The sequence below is a fragment of the Haliaeetus albicilla genome, chromosome 20 (assembly GCF_947461875.1).
Source record: "Haliaeetus albicilla chromosome 20, bHalAlb1.1, whole genome shotgun sequence".
Taxonomy (NCBI): domain Eukaryota; kingdom Metazoa; phylum Chordata; class Aves; order Accipitriformes; family Accipitridae; genus Haliaeetus; species Haliaeetus albicilla.
This window is the reverse complement of record NC_091502.1, coordinates 21,651,005-21,666,423: the sequence shown is the minus strand read 5'-3', so window position 1 is coordinate 21,666,423 and position 15,419 is coordinate 21,651,005. Positions and strand designations below refer to the sequence as shown.

General features: G+C 39.8%; 1 protein-coding gene across 1 annotated transcript in view; it reads left to right on the top strand.

Annotated features, from left to right (window-relative positions):
- Positions 1-15,419, top strand: part of SYTL2 (synaptotagmin like 2) — a 62,918-nt gene that overhangs the window by 17,086 nt on the left and 30,413 nt on the right. The window contains exons 3-4 of the mRNA XM_069808522.1: positions 11,324-11,472; positions 14,660-14,792. Of these exons, the coding sequence (XP_069664623.1) occupies positions 11,324-11,472; positions 14,660-14,792 (282 nt within the window). The remainder of the gene's footprint in view (positions 1-11,323; positions 11,473-14,659; positions 14,793-15,419) is intronic.

The following is a 15,419-nucleotide window of genomic DNA, read 5'->3' as shown; positions in this document are numbered from 1 at the left end:
ATGGGCATTTTCTTTTCTTTACTGTAGATAGAAGAATATTGACTTCAGTTTTGGAATGGTACAACAGTGCCAGGTCTGAAAGTGCTCAGGGAAAGTAATTGTAGATGTGAGTTTGAAAACAGCATCTGGGGAAGGGAACTTTTCCTGGAACAGAAAATCAAAAAAGCTGCTCTCAGTAGTGGTCTGAAAAGGCTGTCAACAAGTATTTTGGTCTGTATAACTTCGCTTTTGCCATTTGTAATTCTAGTTCAGGAGGGTGTGGTAGAAAATGCAAGGGACTGCAGGTTGTAGCAGCCTGTAATCAGCATGTTTGTTTCTACAATAAAATGTCTCTTCTGGTTTCTGAATATTATAACTTCTGAGAAGCTGGAAGCTTACATCTGAAACTGATTTTTCTACATAGATGTGGCACATGGAGCTTGCTTCTTATATATTATATATTAAAACAGTACCTGAATTATATCTCCAGACAAGGAGATATAATATTTTAGTTTGAATTCTACAGCCTTGCACACCTGGAAGATTCCAAGAGCTGGGATTGAATGTCATAATACAAACATCACACCCTGACAAAGTGTTGTTTGTATATGTATATATTGGAAGTCTTTTAATGTGATCTTTTTCCCTCTAGAAGAAATTCTGAGGTTTGAAGGGTTCTAATAATCTGTTCCATCTATGGAGTCTGTGTGCTGTGTTCCTGGAGTGTGGACAAACTGGTAACGTGACAGAATCTTCTTTGAGCAACTTCCTAGTGGAATTTTACAAATCACCTGATGAAGTCCCATCTCTGTTAACAGCTTCTAGTATTGCTTATCTGTAGTAAACCTGTGCTGATTGGACTGGCCCATGCAGCCACCTTAGGCAGTCTGCTTTAATTCTTGGTTTGCTGAGTGCTGTAATAGGTGTTTGCCCCATCCTGCAGCTCCTCTTCTGTTGGTCTGAATTGGGCTGATAGTTATAGGAACAGCATCGTTTTGGGAACAGCATGCCTGCTTCCTACTTGACCTCTGCTGAGGTTTGTCCCAGAGGAAAGGGGATATTTATGTTTTCTTCTCATGGGCAAATGGGTGATGAAGAAATCTCAGATGACAAGAGGGTGTGATGCAAGGAAATCAAAAGACAGTGCATCCTTTTTTTTTTATTCCTAAGGCAAGAAGAGGCCTCTCTTTGCTTCATTACCCCAGGAGCTGCTGCCAGCCCCTGAATGGCAGTGTTGCTCAGGAGGGGAAAACCGGTGTAAAATGGAAAAGCTGATTGACAGCTTGTCATGACTAGAAGCTGGTTTTCAGCTTATTGCTGACTGATTTATTTTTGGGGTTTTTTTTGTCCTTATTCCTGCCCAGGAATCTCTGATATACCCTGCTCCAGCTGGGTTTTGGGTATTGAACAAATGAGAGGGCTAAGCACATTACTGAATTTCCTGGCAGTAGCTTCAGCATAGCCCCTAACTCTTCTTTACAATTGTGTAGTTCAGAATTAACACAGTTTTGGGCCCTTTCTGGAGACAGTAACGTGGAACAGAAATGTATCTGTCTGTGAAGTTCTGGGTTGTGGTTGGGTGACTCTTATGTGGTGGAGTGGCTGGCCCCTGGCACCAGCGTGTCTGAGGCAGAAAGCTGTTGTGGTCGCCCTTGCAAGAGGGTTCCCTGCTGTGGCTATCGGCCTTCCCAGCAGAACCTCCTGGCAGTGCTGTTGCGGGCTGTGCTTCGGATTGTTTGCTCATTGTGTAAACTGAAGGAGGCTAATGATAGGGGAAATTCTGGTGTGGAGTTGTTTGTGTGGTGGGTGGTGACTGCTGTGCACCAAACCCCTTTAATACATACATTGGTGTGGCATTGCGAAAAAGAGAGAAAGCTTCAGGGGTCTGATTCTGCTGGGTGCTACATACGCTTAACCTGTCTCATGATGTTCAGTGGGACTGCATGGCTGTTGAAACCCTAGTGTAAATGTGTGGGGTTTTTTATTTTTTTATTTAAATTCTGGTCAGCTTTAACAGATATCTTCTTCAGTCACTTTTTAAGGCAATTTTCCTTATATTGTAGACTGTCAGAAGGAAGGGGGTTTTTGTGTGTTGTTTTTGTGGGTTTTTTTTCCCTTTAGGATGGGATATATTTAAGGTATTGGGGTGAGCTGAATATTGGCATTGGGGGAACCGGACTTAACTTCTGTAGTGTGAAAATGGCATTCAATTACTGTCACCAGAATACATTCTTAAAATCTTCATAAAATACTTTTCTGTTAGATGTAGCAGTTTTGAGGGTGTGCTTACCAGAGGCAAGGTTCTTGGTGCAGATAGTTTTGAACCTGGGTGCCAGTTCAAGTTTAAAGGCTGATTGAAGACAGAAGAGTTTAGACATGCTGTCTTAGAGGTGCTGTCAAAGCTAACCTTCTCATTTCTGAAAAGAATTACCCATTTTTTTCTACTCTGTCTCCAGGGTATTTCTTCCAAATGTTCTAGAAATTTTTAAAATGTGTCCTCAGTATTCACTCAAATGATTGTGGCAGATTGGTAGTGCCTGCATAGTGAGGTAACTAGGGACCAATTATAACTTTATAATTTTGAAGTATCACTCTCATTGCCATACAATACCTAGGGACTCTTTCTAAAGCTCAATCTCTGCAAAAATGTTCATTTTACCAGTTCTCCACCCCTTTTCTTATAAGCTCCTTAATATGTCATTTGCACTACTTCATGATAAAAGTTTGGGCATCTGTAAATGAATGGAAGAGTAACATGTGGAGGAGTTGTGGCTTACAGGCAAGGCAAGAACATAGTATGTTTGTATGTGCTCTACATTGTCCTGACCAGTAAACAGAATGGCACTTTGTATGTCTAACTGAGGTCTCTTAGGCTGGCCATCATCCCTTCTGATCCACACTGAATTTTTTTTGAAAGCTTGCTCTGGATGAGGGATGCCACAAATAACAATAACTTTCTCTAAATTTAGAGCTAAGGCTATGTTAAGATCCTGTCTGAGCAACATGGTTCTAAGGTTCTTCTCAGGGTACTGATGTTATCCTTAAGCCTTGGTAGATTTAAATTAGTCTAGTAATAAGCAATTGTGGCTAATAAGAAAATAAAGCCTACAGTTCTTGTGGAGCTTATTTTAAAAACGGATTTAAAAAAACTAAACTCACTTTGAGGCATATTTAATTCTTGTATTTTTAGGTCATACATTTGTGTCAACAAGGAGCTTGCTTACAATGTATGCAAAGGTTTTTAATCTGAAATTAACTCTACCCTTGGCATTAAAAAAAAATATCTCCGTAGGTTGATTTTATTTTAAGAGACTAAGAATTAGGTGGCTTGAACTCTTTAGCTGAAAATTCAAACTGAGAGGTCTTAGTATCTCCTTTTGTCAAACAGAATCTGCTCTCACAATCTGCTCAGACATATTATAGGGGAAATAGAAATTAATTGTTATTAATTGAAACTCATGCTATTTTTATAACTAGTTCTGAAGTCATATACCCGTGTCTAGTGGTCGTACCCAGGACTTCTGATTAACTTTTAACAGGCTTATTTGTTAGTAAATATAAGGTGCTGATGGTCATAAGTGTATACATGAGAATGTGTGCTTGGAGATTGCCTTCAGCCAAATCAGGGACATCCTGTAAACTCTTTCCTTGTGCCCTTAGTTGACTGATTTCTTTCTAGCTGGGCAGATCTGCTGGGGGAGAAAGCCCCATTACACTGTGAACAACCTGGAGTGCTCCCTCAAAGGAGCTTGGGGATAAGACTATGCTTGCCTGCTGCCCATACTTTTCTTCCTTCCTTTGCTTGGCTTTGTGTAGTGGTTGCATGACATGAAAGCAGCTCAGAGGCATTTCCCATTGCCAAAGACAGAGGGGATCCAGCATGGCAATTCAACAACAAGCTTTCTTCAAATAAATGAAACTTGGTCTATATTTTTTTTTCCTTTTTTAGCTTTAGCAGTTTAAAAAAGATTTTATTTTTTTTAAAATGCTTGGTTTAACGTGTTTATGGGGCAGGATTTCTGAGATATTTGGCAGTAATCAAAGTATCAAGTGGCACTCACACTCACAGTTACTGATTTCTCATATATGTAAGTACCTAAATACACCCAGATGAGAATGTTCCTCTTTGGGCTGTAAGATGCACCTGTCCACGTGGAAAAGGATAAGCTCATGTCTTCTGGATTAATTCCCCCTTATGGATGTTGCTTAGCACCAAATGTGACTTTCCAAATGCAGTGAGTGTTCAGGAAATCGAGCAATTTCATTCTCTAGCAAATGTGCATGCCATTATTTATACTTTTTAACAAAGCCAACTGACATAAGAATGACTGTGGGTTTGGTGGGGAGGTTGGTTGTTGCTCTCCAGAGATATATTTAAAAAAAACCCACCCAAACAAAAAAACCCCAACAACAAAAAAACCAAAGCAAAACAAACCCACCCTATTCTGAGCAAACTCCTTTTTTTGCCTAAGTCTCCATTTGTCACTAGACAAACAAAAAAATAAGGGAGTATATATCCTCCAGAAAGCTTTTCTGCATCCTCTACGTTTTCTGCCAGGTTCATCAGAGCAAGGTAACAGTGAACTACCTTGGTCTCAGCCCTCCTTGTGAAGAGTCAGTAAGAAAAGCAGGACTGTTCTCATGCTAATCTGGTGAGACCCCTTAACTGGGGTTAAGGAAGTGACCCTACTTACTGGTCTTGGTAACAGATATGGCATTGGACTATACTGGTAACTGGGCTGATACCTTTTCTTCCCAATGTTGATTGCTAACTGGTCTACTAGTAGCAGGTGGATTATTTGACTGGATGATGCCTGTTTGGAACAGCTAGTGGAGCAGGGTGGATGGAGCTTATTTTGTATGGTAGAAGAGTGTGCTTAAGGGAAAAAGTGGATACTAATAAGGTTTTTTAACCTCTAAATTGAGTACTCCCTCAGTAAGTATGGTTTTCCCTACAGTACAAAAATGGTCTTGGTAAGACCTATTACGTGTTTGTACCTGGGACTGTGTTGTGTTATTGTGTGTCAAATTGAAGCTTTTGTCTTCAGAGTAGATTAGTCTTGATTTGTAGCTTGCATGAAATCCTAAAATGCAACCTATTCTTTAGCACAGCATGAATTTCTTGGAGATGCCCTTACTGGCAGTATGAAGAAAGCTATGATGCAGGCTCTTCTGCTCGCTTACAGTTGCTTGTATGTGTCCTCTGGGTTGTCATTTGATCAGGGCTGGTTTTCTGCTTTATACACCTACTTTTAAAGCTTAAAGTACTGTGAACACTGTGTTTAAGCAGAACCTGTGAGCGAATGCACATACTTTCTAGCAAACTCTCCTCCCCAGATTCAGATCATCCTGTACTGCTGTCCAGGCTGACTCTAATACCAAAGATGTATTGTCACAGGATAGCTGTTCCTTCATTGTGAAGGCTTTGTTGTTTGCTTGGGTGTTTTGTTTTTTCTTTTTTTTTTTTTTTTTAACATGGCAGGTTTACTTGGGTTGTGTATGAAGAAGGAGGGGAGGCCATTGGGGAGCCTCTATGCAAATCCTTTAAAACAAGCAGACAAACTAAACAGTGGAAGGCTGTTACAGAAATGAAACAAGTGGAAGGTAATAGAAACTGTTAAGGCTGACAGACCTTTGAAAGGCTCCCTCCTGTACTCTGTAACCTCAACAGTCTTGCTACAGATTTCCTGAATGGAATAAAGTTAAATTTCCGTGTAGTAAGAAATGCCTAAACAAATTTACATATTCTGTGTGTTTGCCTACAGAGTATCTAATTACATGATTTATAACATATTACTTGTAAAATGAAGCTTACTTCAAACTTGACAGTGCAACTACTAATAGGAGAAAAAGTTGGAGTGCTAACTGTAGGTGACATAGTAGAAAAGCATATAAAAATGAAGGACTCCATCTTCAGTGCAGAATGTATATATGGTTTAAATGAAATAGGGGGACAACATGGCAGTCTGATGTCTCACGTGTGGCTGTCTTCTGGGAGAGAAATGATGTATAACAGGGTTAACATGGTCAGTGTGTTTCACAGACACTTGCTCAGCACAGAGGTTGGGATCATAGTTTTGGTTCCAGATTCTGGTGGATACCATATTTCAATGGGCAACGGAGCTGCCTGCTTTCACTTCTTCGTCTCCAAAATCAATTGACTTGTCTCACAAGCATGTAACTCATTCATTCTAATGCTCCAGGGCTGGATATGTCTGTCTTCCATTCTGACTTCAGAATAAATGTCAATTTGTCTTGTTAGTCATCAAGACTTGTGCTGACTACAGCCTAGTTAGTTCTCCAAGGATCCAAAAGCAAGATACTAGCTGAGATTAATTCATCAGGGTATTGTTAGTAGACCTAACACACCCAGACTTCTGAATAGGCATAAAATGGAAGAATGTGCATGACTACAAACAGAACGAGATTGCCTTTTTCTCGTGTCTCCACCTAGTACCTACCCAAAACCTCACTATCCAAAGAGACCCCAAAGGCAAGAATTAAAGAGGTGTTGCTGATGAGGTATCATGATGACAAGGATGGGGAAAGGTTGCATAAACCCATTGGTTTGCTTTATTCTTCCTAGTATAGCCCTCAACCAGTATAAAATGATACTGCTTTATTGCTTAAAAAACAATCAAATAGTAACTGATTTTTATTAAAATCATGTGTGTGCAGCTACCATGCAAAAGTAATAATCCATATTCCCAACTTGGGACTGCCCATTACAAACATTTTGGGTGTAGTTCTCTAACAAATGCCAGAACAGACTTTTTTCCTACGCCTTATCTAGATATGTGCAGACTAAAAAGGCATGCTCATGCAAAGTGGAATGTTTAAACAATTATTCCTTTTGCCTTGAAAACCTTTTGTGGCTGTTTTCCACTCTCAAAGAAGAAAAAAAAAATCTAATCAGCAATTTTGACATTTATGCCTGGTCTAATATCCTTTTACTCCTGTTCTTGCATGAGTGATACTACAAAAAGTTTATCTTGTCTATGTTTGGAAGGTGAGCCAGAACTTAAATAATTTGTCATCTTTTTGTTGGTTTGGGGTTTATTGTTATGCTTGCAGCAAATAGAATTGAAGGTAAATTCCTCAAAAGTCTCTCTCCATCTACCTTCTCCACTCATTTGGTATTTCATTTGCAGGAGGGAGGTTTTAGAAGTGAATTTGTAGCTAAGGTATCAGGCTTTTAAAAGCCTTTATTTTGCCACCAGTCACTGGGATGCTTTTTTTCATATGTTCAGAATAGGGTGTGTGAGACACTAATGAATCTGTCTCTTTGAGCCGTAGACTCTGATTTAAATGCTTCTTAGTTTGCCACAAGAACTCCCCAAATGTGCTGGTACCACACAGACTCTCCTGTCTGAAAAAGCTCAGTTTAAGCTGTCGATTGAGGAATAAGGCAATAAAAGAAGTTATTAAAATGTCAGTTGTCACATCTTGCAAATTCTGTGGTGGTTTGTAATACGGACTATGAATAAGAGGGGTACAGGGGAAGGAGTTAAGAGACACTGAGGAGGTGTAGCTGAAGTTTTAGATACAGGTATGTATTGCTAGATACTGTTTTACAAAAAGAGAAGCAGAAATCATTATCACTTTGCCCTAACATGCAATGAACTATTACACAAGCCTACAAAGCATAAGCTAAACCATTCTGTATTTGCTGATAGGAAGGTAGACAAGGACTGATTATATCAGAGCAGATTTCCTGCCTTACAGTGGTACCATGTGATTTAGCCCACTATCAGATATTCTGGAGGTGTGGAGAAACAACCCAATTAATACATGTGTAGATTTTTTGTTTGCCTGCAGAGTGCCAGACAGTTGCTTTGTATGCCCAGTCAATGTAATTCTGCATGTACTTAATACTGAGTGGGATGAAAAATTTGTCATCTTGCCATCAAAAATATTTCACCTAGGCATAGTGGAAAAATCATATTAAGTAATGGGAGAACTCAGGCTTATTTTAAAAGTGGATTTTAGAGTGAATTCCTTTTAACTATGTACCTTCATTTTGCTGAATTCAATGTTCCTGTAGAAGAAAAAGACACTAGCTTTTTTATAACTTGAGGCTGTTTCACTTTAAAAACTGCCATATAGGCTAACTGGCATTTTAACAGACCACTTACTCCAGAATACATGCTTACATCATATGTAAAGCCGTTATTGCATTTTCTTCTGATTGCAAACTTGGCAACTGAGCCTGCAATCTGAATCTTACTCTGGACACCTACTAGTTCTTCGGTCACCGAGAGGAAAATAATGTAATGACAACTTGGTTAGCCTTTCTGTTGACTGGGGAGCTGGTGCAGAATCAACTGTTGGCTTCTGATCCTGTTGTGGCGTGCTGGGAGGTGTACATAGCAGTGGAAAAACATGGCTACAGTCTGATTTCTCCACAATTCCTTTCATGGTAAACCACAATCTAAATCTAATGCCTAGCAGTGAAACAGGCCCTCATAGTGCAAGCAGTTTAATATTACTGCTAAGGCTGGCTCATAGCAGAGCTTGAGAATTCAAGTAGCATTGTAAAAAATTTGTAACCTCAGCAGCTGTTTCTGCAGCAGGTCTATGATGTGTTGGTGAACGCAGGCTTCTTAAAAGTTTTTTTCCCTGCAAAGACCTAGAACTAATTGTCTTTCTGATAATGGAAATCTGCTTCTTTATTTGTGACTGGGGAAAGCCTGGGAATAACTCTTAATATTTATGTGGCTCTTAGTTCCTCAAAAGATGGGACTGAGAGGGTAAATACTTCTCTTGAAGAGATGAGTAAGCCAAGCTAACAAAGGTCAAGTGCTATCAAGGTGAGAAGGGAAGGCAAAAGAAGTAGTTTAAGTCAGCTGCTGTGAGCTTCTGTCACTTCTTATCATACAAGCCCTGTCAGCTAGACAAGCCATTTGTAAATTGGAAGCATGTTTATACCTTTGTTAGCAAGCATAATTATCTCCTAAAGCCTAGAAGGCCTGTTGAGCTGGTGGACTTAAGGTATACTAACTTCCATAGGCAGCAAGCCAGGGCTGGGAGCAAGGTGCCTGACATTCACTTCCAGCCAAAGTGACAGCTGCATTGGCCATAGGTGACATTTAGTGAGTCTAGAGCCATGACAAATCCGTGAATCTGTCCTGCTTATGTTATGTTAATTGCTCGCAGATCTGAGAGTCCAACAAGCAGGTAAGTAGGCTGATATAGCTGAGAGGCCTGGGATCCTGTCCTCTTCTACAGTGATTTATTGGTCTGAGCTGATTTGTACAGCTCTCCTGCCACACCCTAATTTCAGTGGTTGAATACAAAGCCAAAAAGGAGTGAGCAGTGTCTGGGGCAGAAGGGTTAGCTCAAACAGGGTGAGGGCATTGAATACTTGTCCTGTGACTCAGTACCTTCCCACTAGAGAACCTCCCTTGCCATGTGTTGTCATACTGCCCTGAAGCTCTAGCTGGGGTCAGCTGCCCTGCAGGCTGTACAAATAGCTGAAAAGCCAGTCTCTAGCCCTAAGGAGAATCTCTTCTGAGAAGACAAATAACACATGGGAAAGAAGGTGAAAGGGAGAAGCAATCACCTGTGTAAGAAGTTCTTGTGTGCCCTATTTCTACTATTCATACTGGCTGTGTTCATAAACTGGCTGAGCAATGAGGAGTTGACTCATACCTGAGTTAATATATTTGCTTGAGGACAGAGGGAAGCTACTGCTGTGTTCCTGTTCCAACGTGGAAGATCTGCAGAATATGTAAAGTGCATATTTTGGCTCTTAGAAAAGCACAGAGTTATAAGCAAGAGAGAGGGCCAAATTTTAAATGGCCCAGTAATGCTATGGACTGTTGAATCTTGGCATTAAAAACGCCAATGGTGACCTCAACTCCTGGCAGCCTCAACTGTGTGTAGCTGATTTGAGACAGAGAAGTTGTTTACACGCCTTGGAGGGACTCGGTGTTGACAGTACTTTCAAAAAGAAGTTTAGGTATTCTAATATAGCTGGTGTATTCAAATAAGCTTTTTCATTTCTGGCCATACAAAGATGAAGAAGTTGAGTGATAGGTGAGAGTGGTCTATCTTAGTGTGGGAGTTGGGACTGGCTCAGTGTCCTTTCTCTGCTGTGAATGGTTGTCTGTACTTGACAGTCAAATCTGGAACCTATAATAAAAGGACTGTCATCATAGCTACTTGATTGCACTAGAAGTTCCTTCTCCTAAACTCATGAACAATATAAAACTGGCAGGAACCTCCTTGGGGTTGGACTAGATGACCTTTAATGGTCCCTTCCAACCCAAACCATTCTATGATTGGCCATCAGGCTTGTGGAAGATAGCACCATCCCACAGAACTGTGGACTGTGTTTAGCCTTAAAGTCTCTGAGTAAGTTGATTTGTTTTGAGTTCTCCCTTGGGCTCTGTTATTAGCTTGTTTGCTGAAGGCAAGGACATAAATGGAGAAGGCAGATGAAGCCTGACTTGACTTTTTTGATTAAGTACTCTCTAAATCTGTGTAGTAACTTTCCTGGTCTGCAGGTTAGTCTCCAGGCCATGCATAAGTGTATACCTAATGTGTTATATGCCTAAAGAGGAAAGAAAACAACCTTTCAAAGTGGACACAGCAACTCCTTATTCTGTTGAAGTGTGCTTCATAAAAGCAGGGTGACCCTGAAGCCTGAGATCAAATTATTAAAAATTTGCTTCATGGTATTTACAATGGGTGCAGTTTATGTAATGTATACATGTAGGTTAATAAACTGTAAAAATTTATTTTGTTTCTTCTTCCATTTGATGCTGTCTGCCTTTGTAACTCATTGTATTCATATAAGGATTTTTGTGCAACCTATGGAAAAAATGGCACCATCTTTACGATGCACTTTTGGAATGTGTGTGTAAAGGTAGTGCCATGTGAACAGTCTGAAAAAGCATCTTCTGAGTGCCAAAACTGTCATGGACTTAATTTTGGCCCAGATTTCTTATGCTGCCCTGCTAGCTTATCTCAATTTTAACCTTGGAAAACTGGCCTCTGGAGGCAAGAAGTCAAGATCTGCAGTTACCAGAGACTTTTCCAGGGCTGTCTCTGCTCGAGAGTTTATCATAGCAAAGTTGGGGTTTTTGGTTTTGTTGTTGTTGTTGTTGTTGTTTTTTGAAGAGTTACTTCAGCTGATGCTTTGAGGGTAATGGGGCTGAGGGTCTTCCCTCCCCAGCTCATTGTCATCCCTCATAATTAAATAAGGAGACTAACAGGTCAGAAGATGAAAATAACAACTCCCTTCCCCAAAACAACAACAACAAAAATCTGACTTTTATTCTGTTCACACAAGTAAGTAGATTTTGTGTGTGTCTCACTTATTCATTTTTCTCTTCCTCAGGCATTTACCAGAAAAAGTCAAAGATGATGTTCAGCTAAAGAATATGAGCGGGCAGTGGTTTTATGAAGCAAAGTCAAAGAGGCACAGAGATAAGATACATGGAGCAGATATTATTAGAGCGTCCATGCGCCGGAAGCCTGCCACTCTTGGTAAGCATTTGGTTTGTATTTTATTTTGGAAAGGCTGGCTCTTACTTAACTAACCTCAGACACTGTTGCCTGTAAAATACAAGAAGAACATTGGTATTTCTACAAGCAGAAAATGATGCAAAAAAGAGATTTCCCATATAGTTTACAGTGTAAGCTTTCCTCTCCCCCAATGCTATGTATTAAAGACAAAATTCTGTGTGATGACTGCTAAGGGGAGAGACTGGCTTGTGTTTATATGTAGGACTAAAAGGCCTCTGCACTCTTGGACAGCATTCTCATTTCCATTTTCGAGGCCCTGTGAGCTACCCTGGAATGTGCAAAGAATCAGAGATTGAGGAAATTGCTCTTTAGTATGGTTTTCCAAGATTTTGGGTGCTCACTTTGAGACCTCTGAGGCGTAATGGTAGGCATCATGAGCTAGAGGTAGTAGTTATAACTACTGAAATATATGTGCTGGGAGCTCTGGCAGCTAGAACTGGCATCCAGTGTCCATGTTAACTTTAAATGCCCCCACCTAAATATTAGAAATATTTGTTAAAGCCAGCTGTGTTCCTGTGCCAGGTAACAGTTGCAGACATTAGTTTAGTAGTACAGATAGGTAGTAGTATATTGTGTGTAAACTGAGTAATGTTGACAAGCTTAGTGCTCACATGATAATAAATATTATATTCTGAAATTCTTATTTAAAAAAATCAGAAAGTGGGAAGATAATGCATTGTGTTGAACATCAGAAGTAAATATAATGTTTTGCTGGAGAGAAACGAAACAAAACAAAAGAGAACATAAGAGCTGCACTACTGGACCTGACCAAAAGCTTGTCTCCCCAGCACCCTGCCTCTCAGAGTGCCTGGCAGCATGTGTAGGCTCCAAGGCCAGGACCAGCCTGCAGCCAATTGCACCTCAGGCTTTTTTGAAATAGAGCCAGTATTTCTGGCTTATTTTTTTTCCCCATTAATTTGTTCAAGAAGTTCTTTAAGGCCATGCCTCTTTAACATTCACCATGTCCTGTCTCAAGGCATTTTAAAATTAAGGTTTTCCACATCAGAAGTGGCCATTTCCTTTTCTGGTTTTGAACTGATCACCATTAACATTATCCCTGGGAGAGAAAGGTGAGACTGCACCTTGAGTCCTGTGTTCAGTTTTGGCCCCCTCACTACAGGGAAGATATTAAGGTGCTGGAGCGTGTCCAGAGAAGGGCAACCAAGTTGATGAGGGACCTGGAGCACAAGTCTTGTGAGGAGCAGCTGAGGGAACTGGGGTTGTTTAGTCTGGAGAAAAGGAGGCTGAGGGGAGACCTTATCGCTCTCTACAACTACCTGAAGGGGGTTGTAGTGAGGTGGTGCTGGTCTCTTCTGTCAGGTGGCTGGAGATAGGATGAGAGGAAATGGCCTGAAGTTGTGGCAGGGGAGGTTTAGATTGGATATTAGGAGAAATTTCTTCACCAAAAGCATTGTCAGGCATTGGAACAGGCTGCCCAGGGAAGTGGTTGAGCCACCATCCCTGGAAGTATTCAAAAAGCACGTAGACAAGGCACTTCAGGACATGGTTTAGTGGGCATGGTTGATGGTTGGACTCAATGATCTTGAAGGTCTTTTCCAACCTAAATGATTCTATGAAAGTGAGCAGTTGATCTATATTCACAAAACCATATATAATATAGTATATAGGATTTTATAGACTTCTATTATAAATCTTTCAGCATCTGACTTTCTAATCTGAAGAGTCCTGGTCTATTTTGTCGTTCTTTGTACAGAAAGTGGTCTTTTTCTTAGAGAAATTGACCCCCATCGCCTCTTAATCTCCTCTAGTTCTACTAAGTCCTTTTGACTTAGAAGGGCAAGACTCTTATTATTCTTACCAGATTGTACTGAAATTTGCAGTCTTTATTTTTTTAAGTTCTGTTAAGGGATTTTGCTGTGTGCTAGTGGAGCAAGGAAGGTACTTCTCCCAATACTGTGGATGGACTACAGCTTGCTACTTTTTATAGGTTTTTTAACTACAATTTAGCCTTGTTTTCCTGTGTCTAATCCTGCAATGTTACACCTTCTAAATTCCTATATTCCCAGAGATGAGTTTGGATAATGGCAGTTAAGTCAGTTTGAGATTACTGTGTGATGGTTTTGGGTTTTTAAGTTAACAAGAAAAGGCCTGAAATGGAAAAGAATGCAAAAATTCACAGGTGGCTAGTGCAGCATGTTTGTGGGTTTGGCTGGTTTTGGACTTGAAAGTTATGAAAATCAGCTGTAAAATTCTACCTAAATTTTACAGTAACTTAAAGGAAAGTACTTAAAGCCATATTATCTTAAAGGAAGGTTAATTACTCCCAATCTTATGACTTGAACAAAGGGGCATACTGGTTCATTCAGAACACTGTGCAATTGCTTGGTTTCAATAACTCATTAGATGTGAAGATATTTTTGCTTGCAGTTATGGATAGCAAAAGTGAGAATAAAAATTTTGCTTATTTTTGCATACTAAGAAATTCTTAATTTCTAAACTGTTGGAGGAGTGCAAAAAGCAGTAGAGGAAATAATGTAAATTAATGTTTTGACTCTGAAGGGGGTTATCAGAATAGGATTCCGTCCCACCCCAAAAAGAAATGCAAATGTATTTGCATTTGCTGAATGAGGTAGGGCTTTTTGTTTCTTTTTGTTTGGCTGGGGTTTTTTTATACTTGTTGTCTTAACTTCTTGTGCTAATTCTATCCATAAAGGATTAGCCACCTGCTCAAATCAGAATTACGACCAACTTCCAGTTTACTGCTGTAGGAAGGGAATAATTGATTTGATTAACTGAACTTCAATATATTTTCAGTTTCTTGTGGTTTAATTGCTTTTGTTTCCTCAGGACACCAAGGCTGAATTTTCAATGTTTGTCTCGCTGCAAGAACTACAGGATCAGTCTTTACCAGGGCTGTTGTAGAAAGCTTCTCCATTTAGGATCACTTTAAGGTCTAAAGTAGATGTACCTGGAATAGTAGAGTGAAGTATTCAGAGCAGTATGTGACATTTCTAGTAGCATTAAAAAAATTATTCTTCAGAAGGCACCAGGTCTGCTTCTGTACAAAAATAAAGTATAGTGGACTTTTGAAATAGCTGTAAGACTGAATGCAAATACTTTTATTTGTTTCTTAAGAAATCCTGTATGAACACATGGGAGACAACAATATTCTTGTTTCATGTTTTAGCTGAAGTAAGTCAGAACAAATCAAACAAAGCAAAGAACAGCTGGGTGAGCAATGTTAATAAAGAAGTTTTCGTGCCGCCAGAACTACATGGCATTGTGGAACATCCAGAAGAAGAACTGAAATCTGGTTCAAGGTAAGCTGTCTGTTTAATCACACTTTGTATGTATATATTAGGACTGGTGAAACTTCTGAGCTGTAAGTTCCATCCAAAATATTGTACTTGCCTTTCATTTCAAAGGTCATCAAATGTTTCCTCAGAATCACCCAAGGAATCTGTGCATGTGAAAGGTTGACAAATAGTTGTGCATTGTTAATTGTTCTGTATTCAAATGCAGAACAATCTTTGGTTTACCTCTTCAAGTAAAAAGTTGTCAATGGTGTATAGAATGGTCCCACACATGTTCTCATGTCACAGTTTAGTCTGGCTCTGAGAAGTGAGACCAGGACTTTCTGGTTAGAATGCTTGGCCATGATCAGTCCTCTGCAGTTAGTAATAGGGGAACAATAACCTCTGCATCTCTTCATTCAGTCACTTAATGAGACCAGACTATTGATTCAGCCTGAATTTTAAGCTTGGATCATAAGAAGAATCAGAGACTGAGAAATTGTGCTTTAGAATTTTCCAGATTTTTGGGTGCACAGTTTAAGATCTCTGAGACTTTTTAAGGAGACCAAATGTATTTTGGGTGGAAAGAACCAGAATCTTTGCATACTTGCAGAAAGTAAGTCAGATTCAAGAAAAATAAATGTCTTTCTGGAA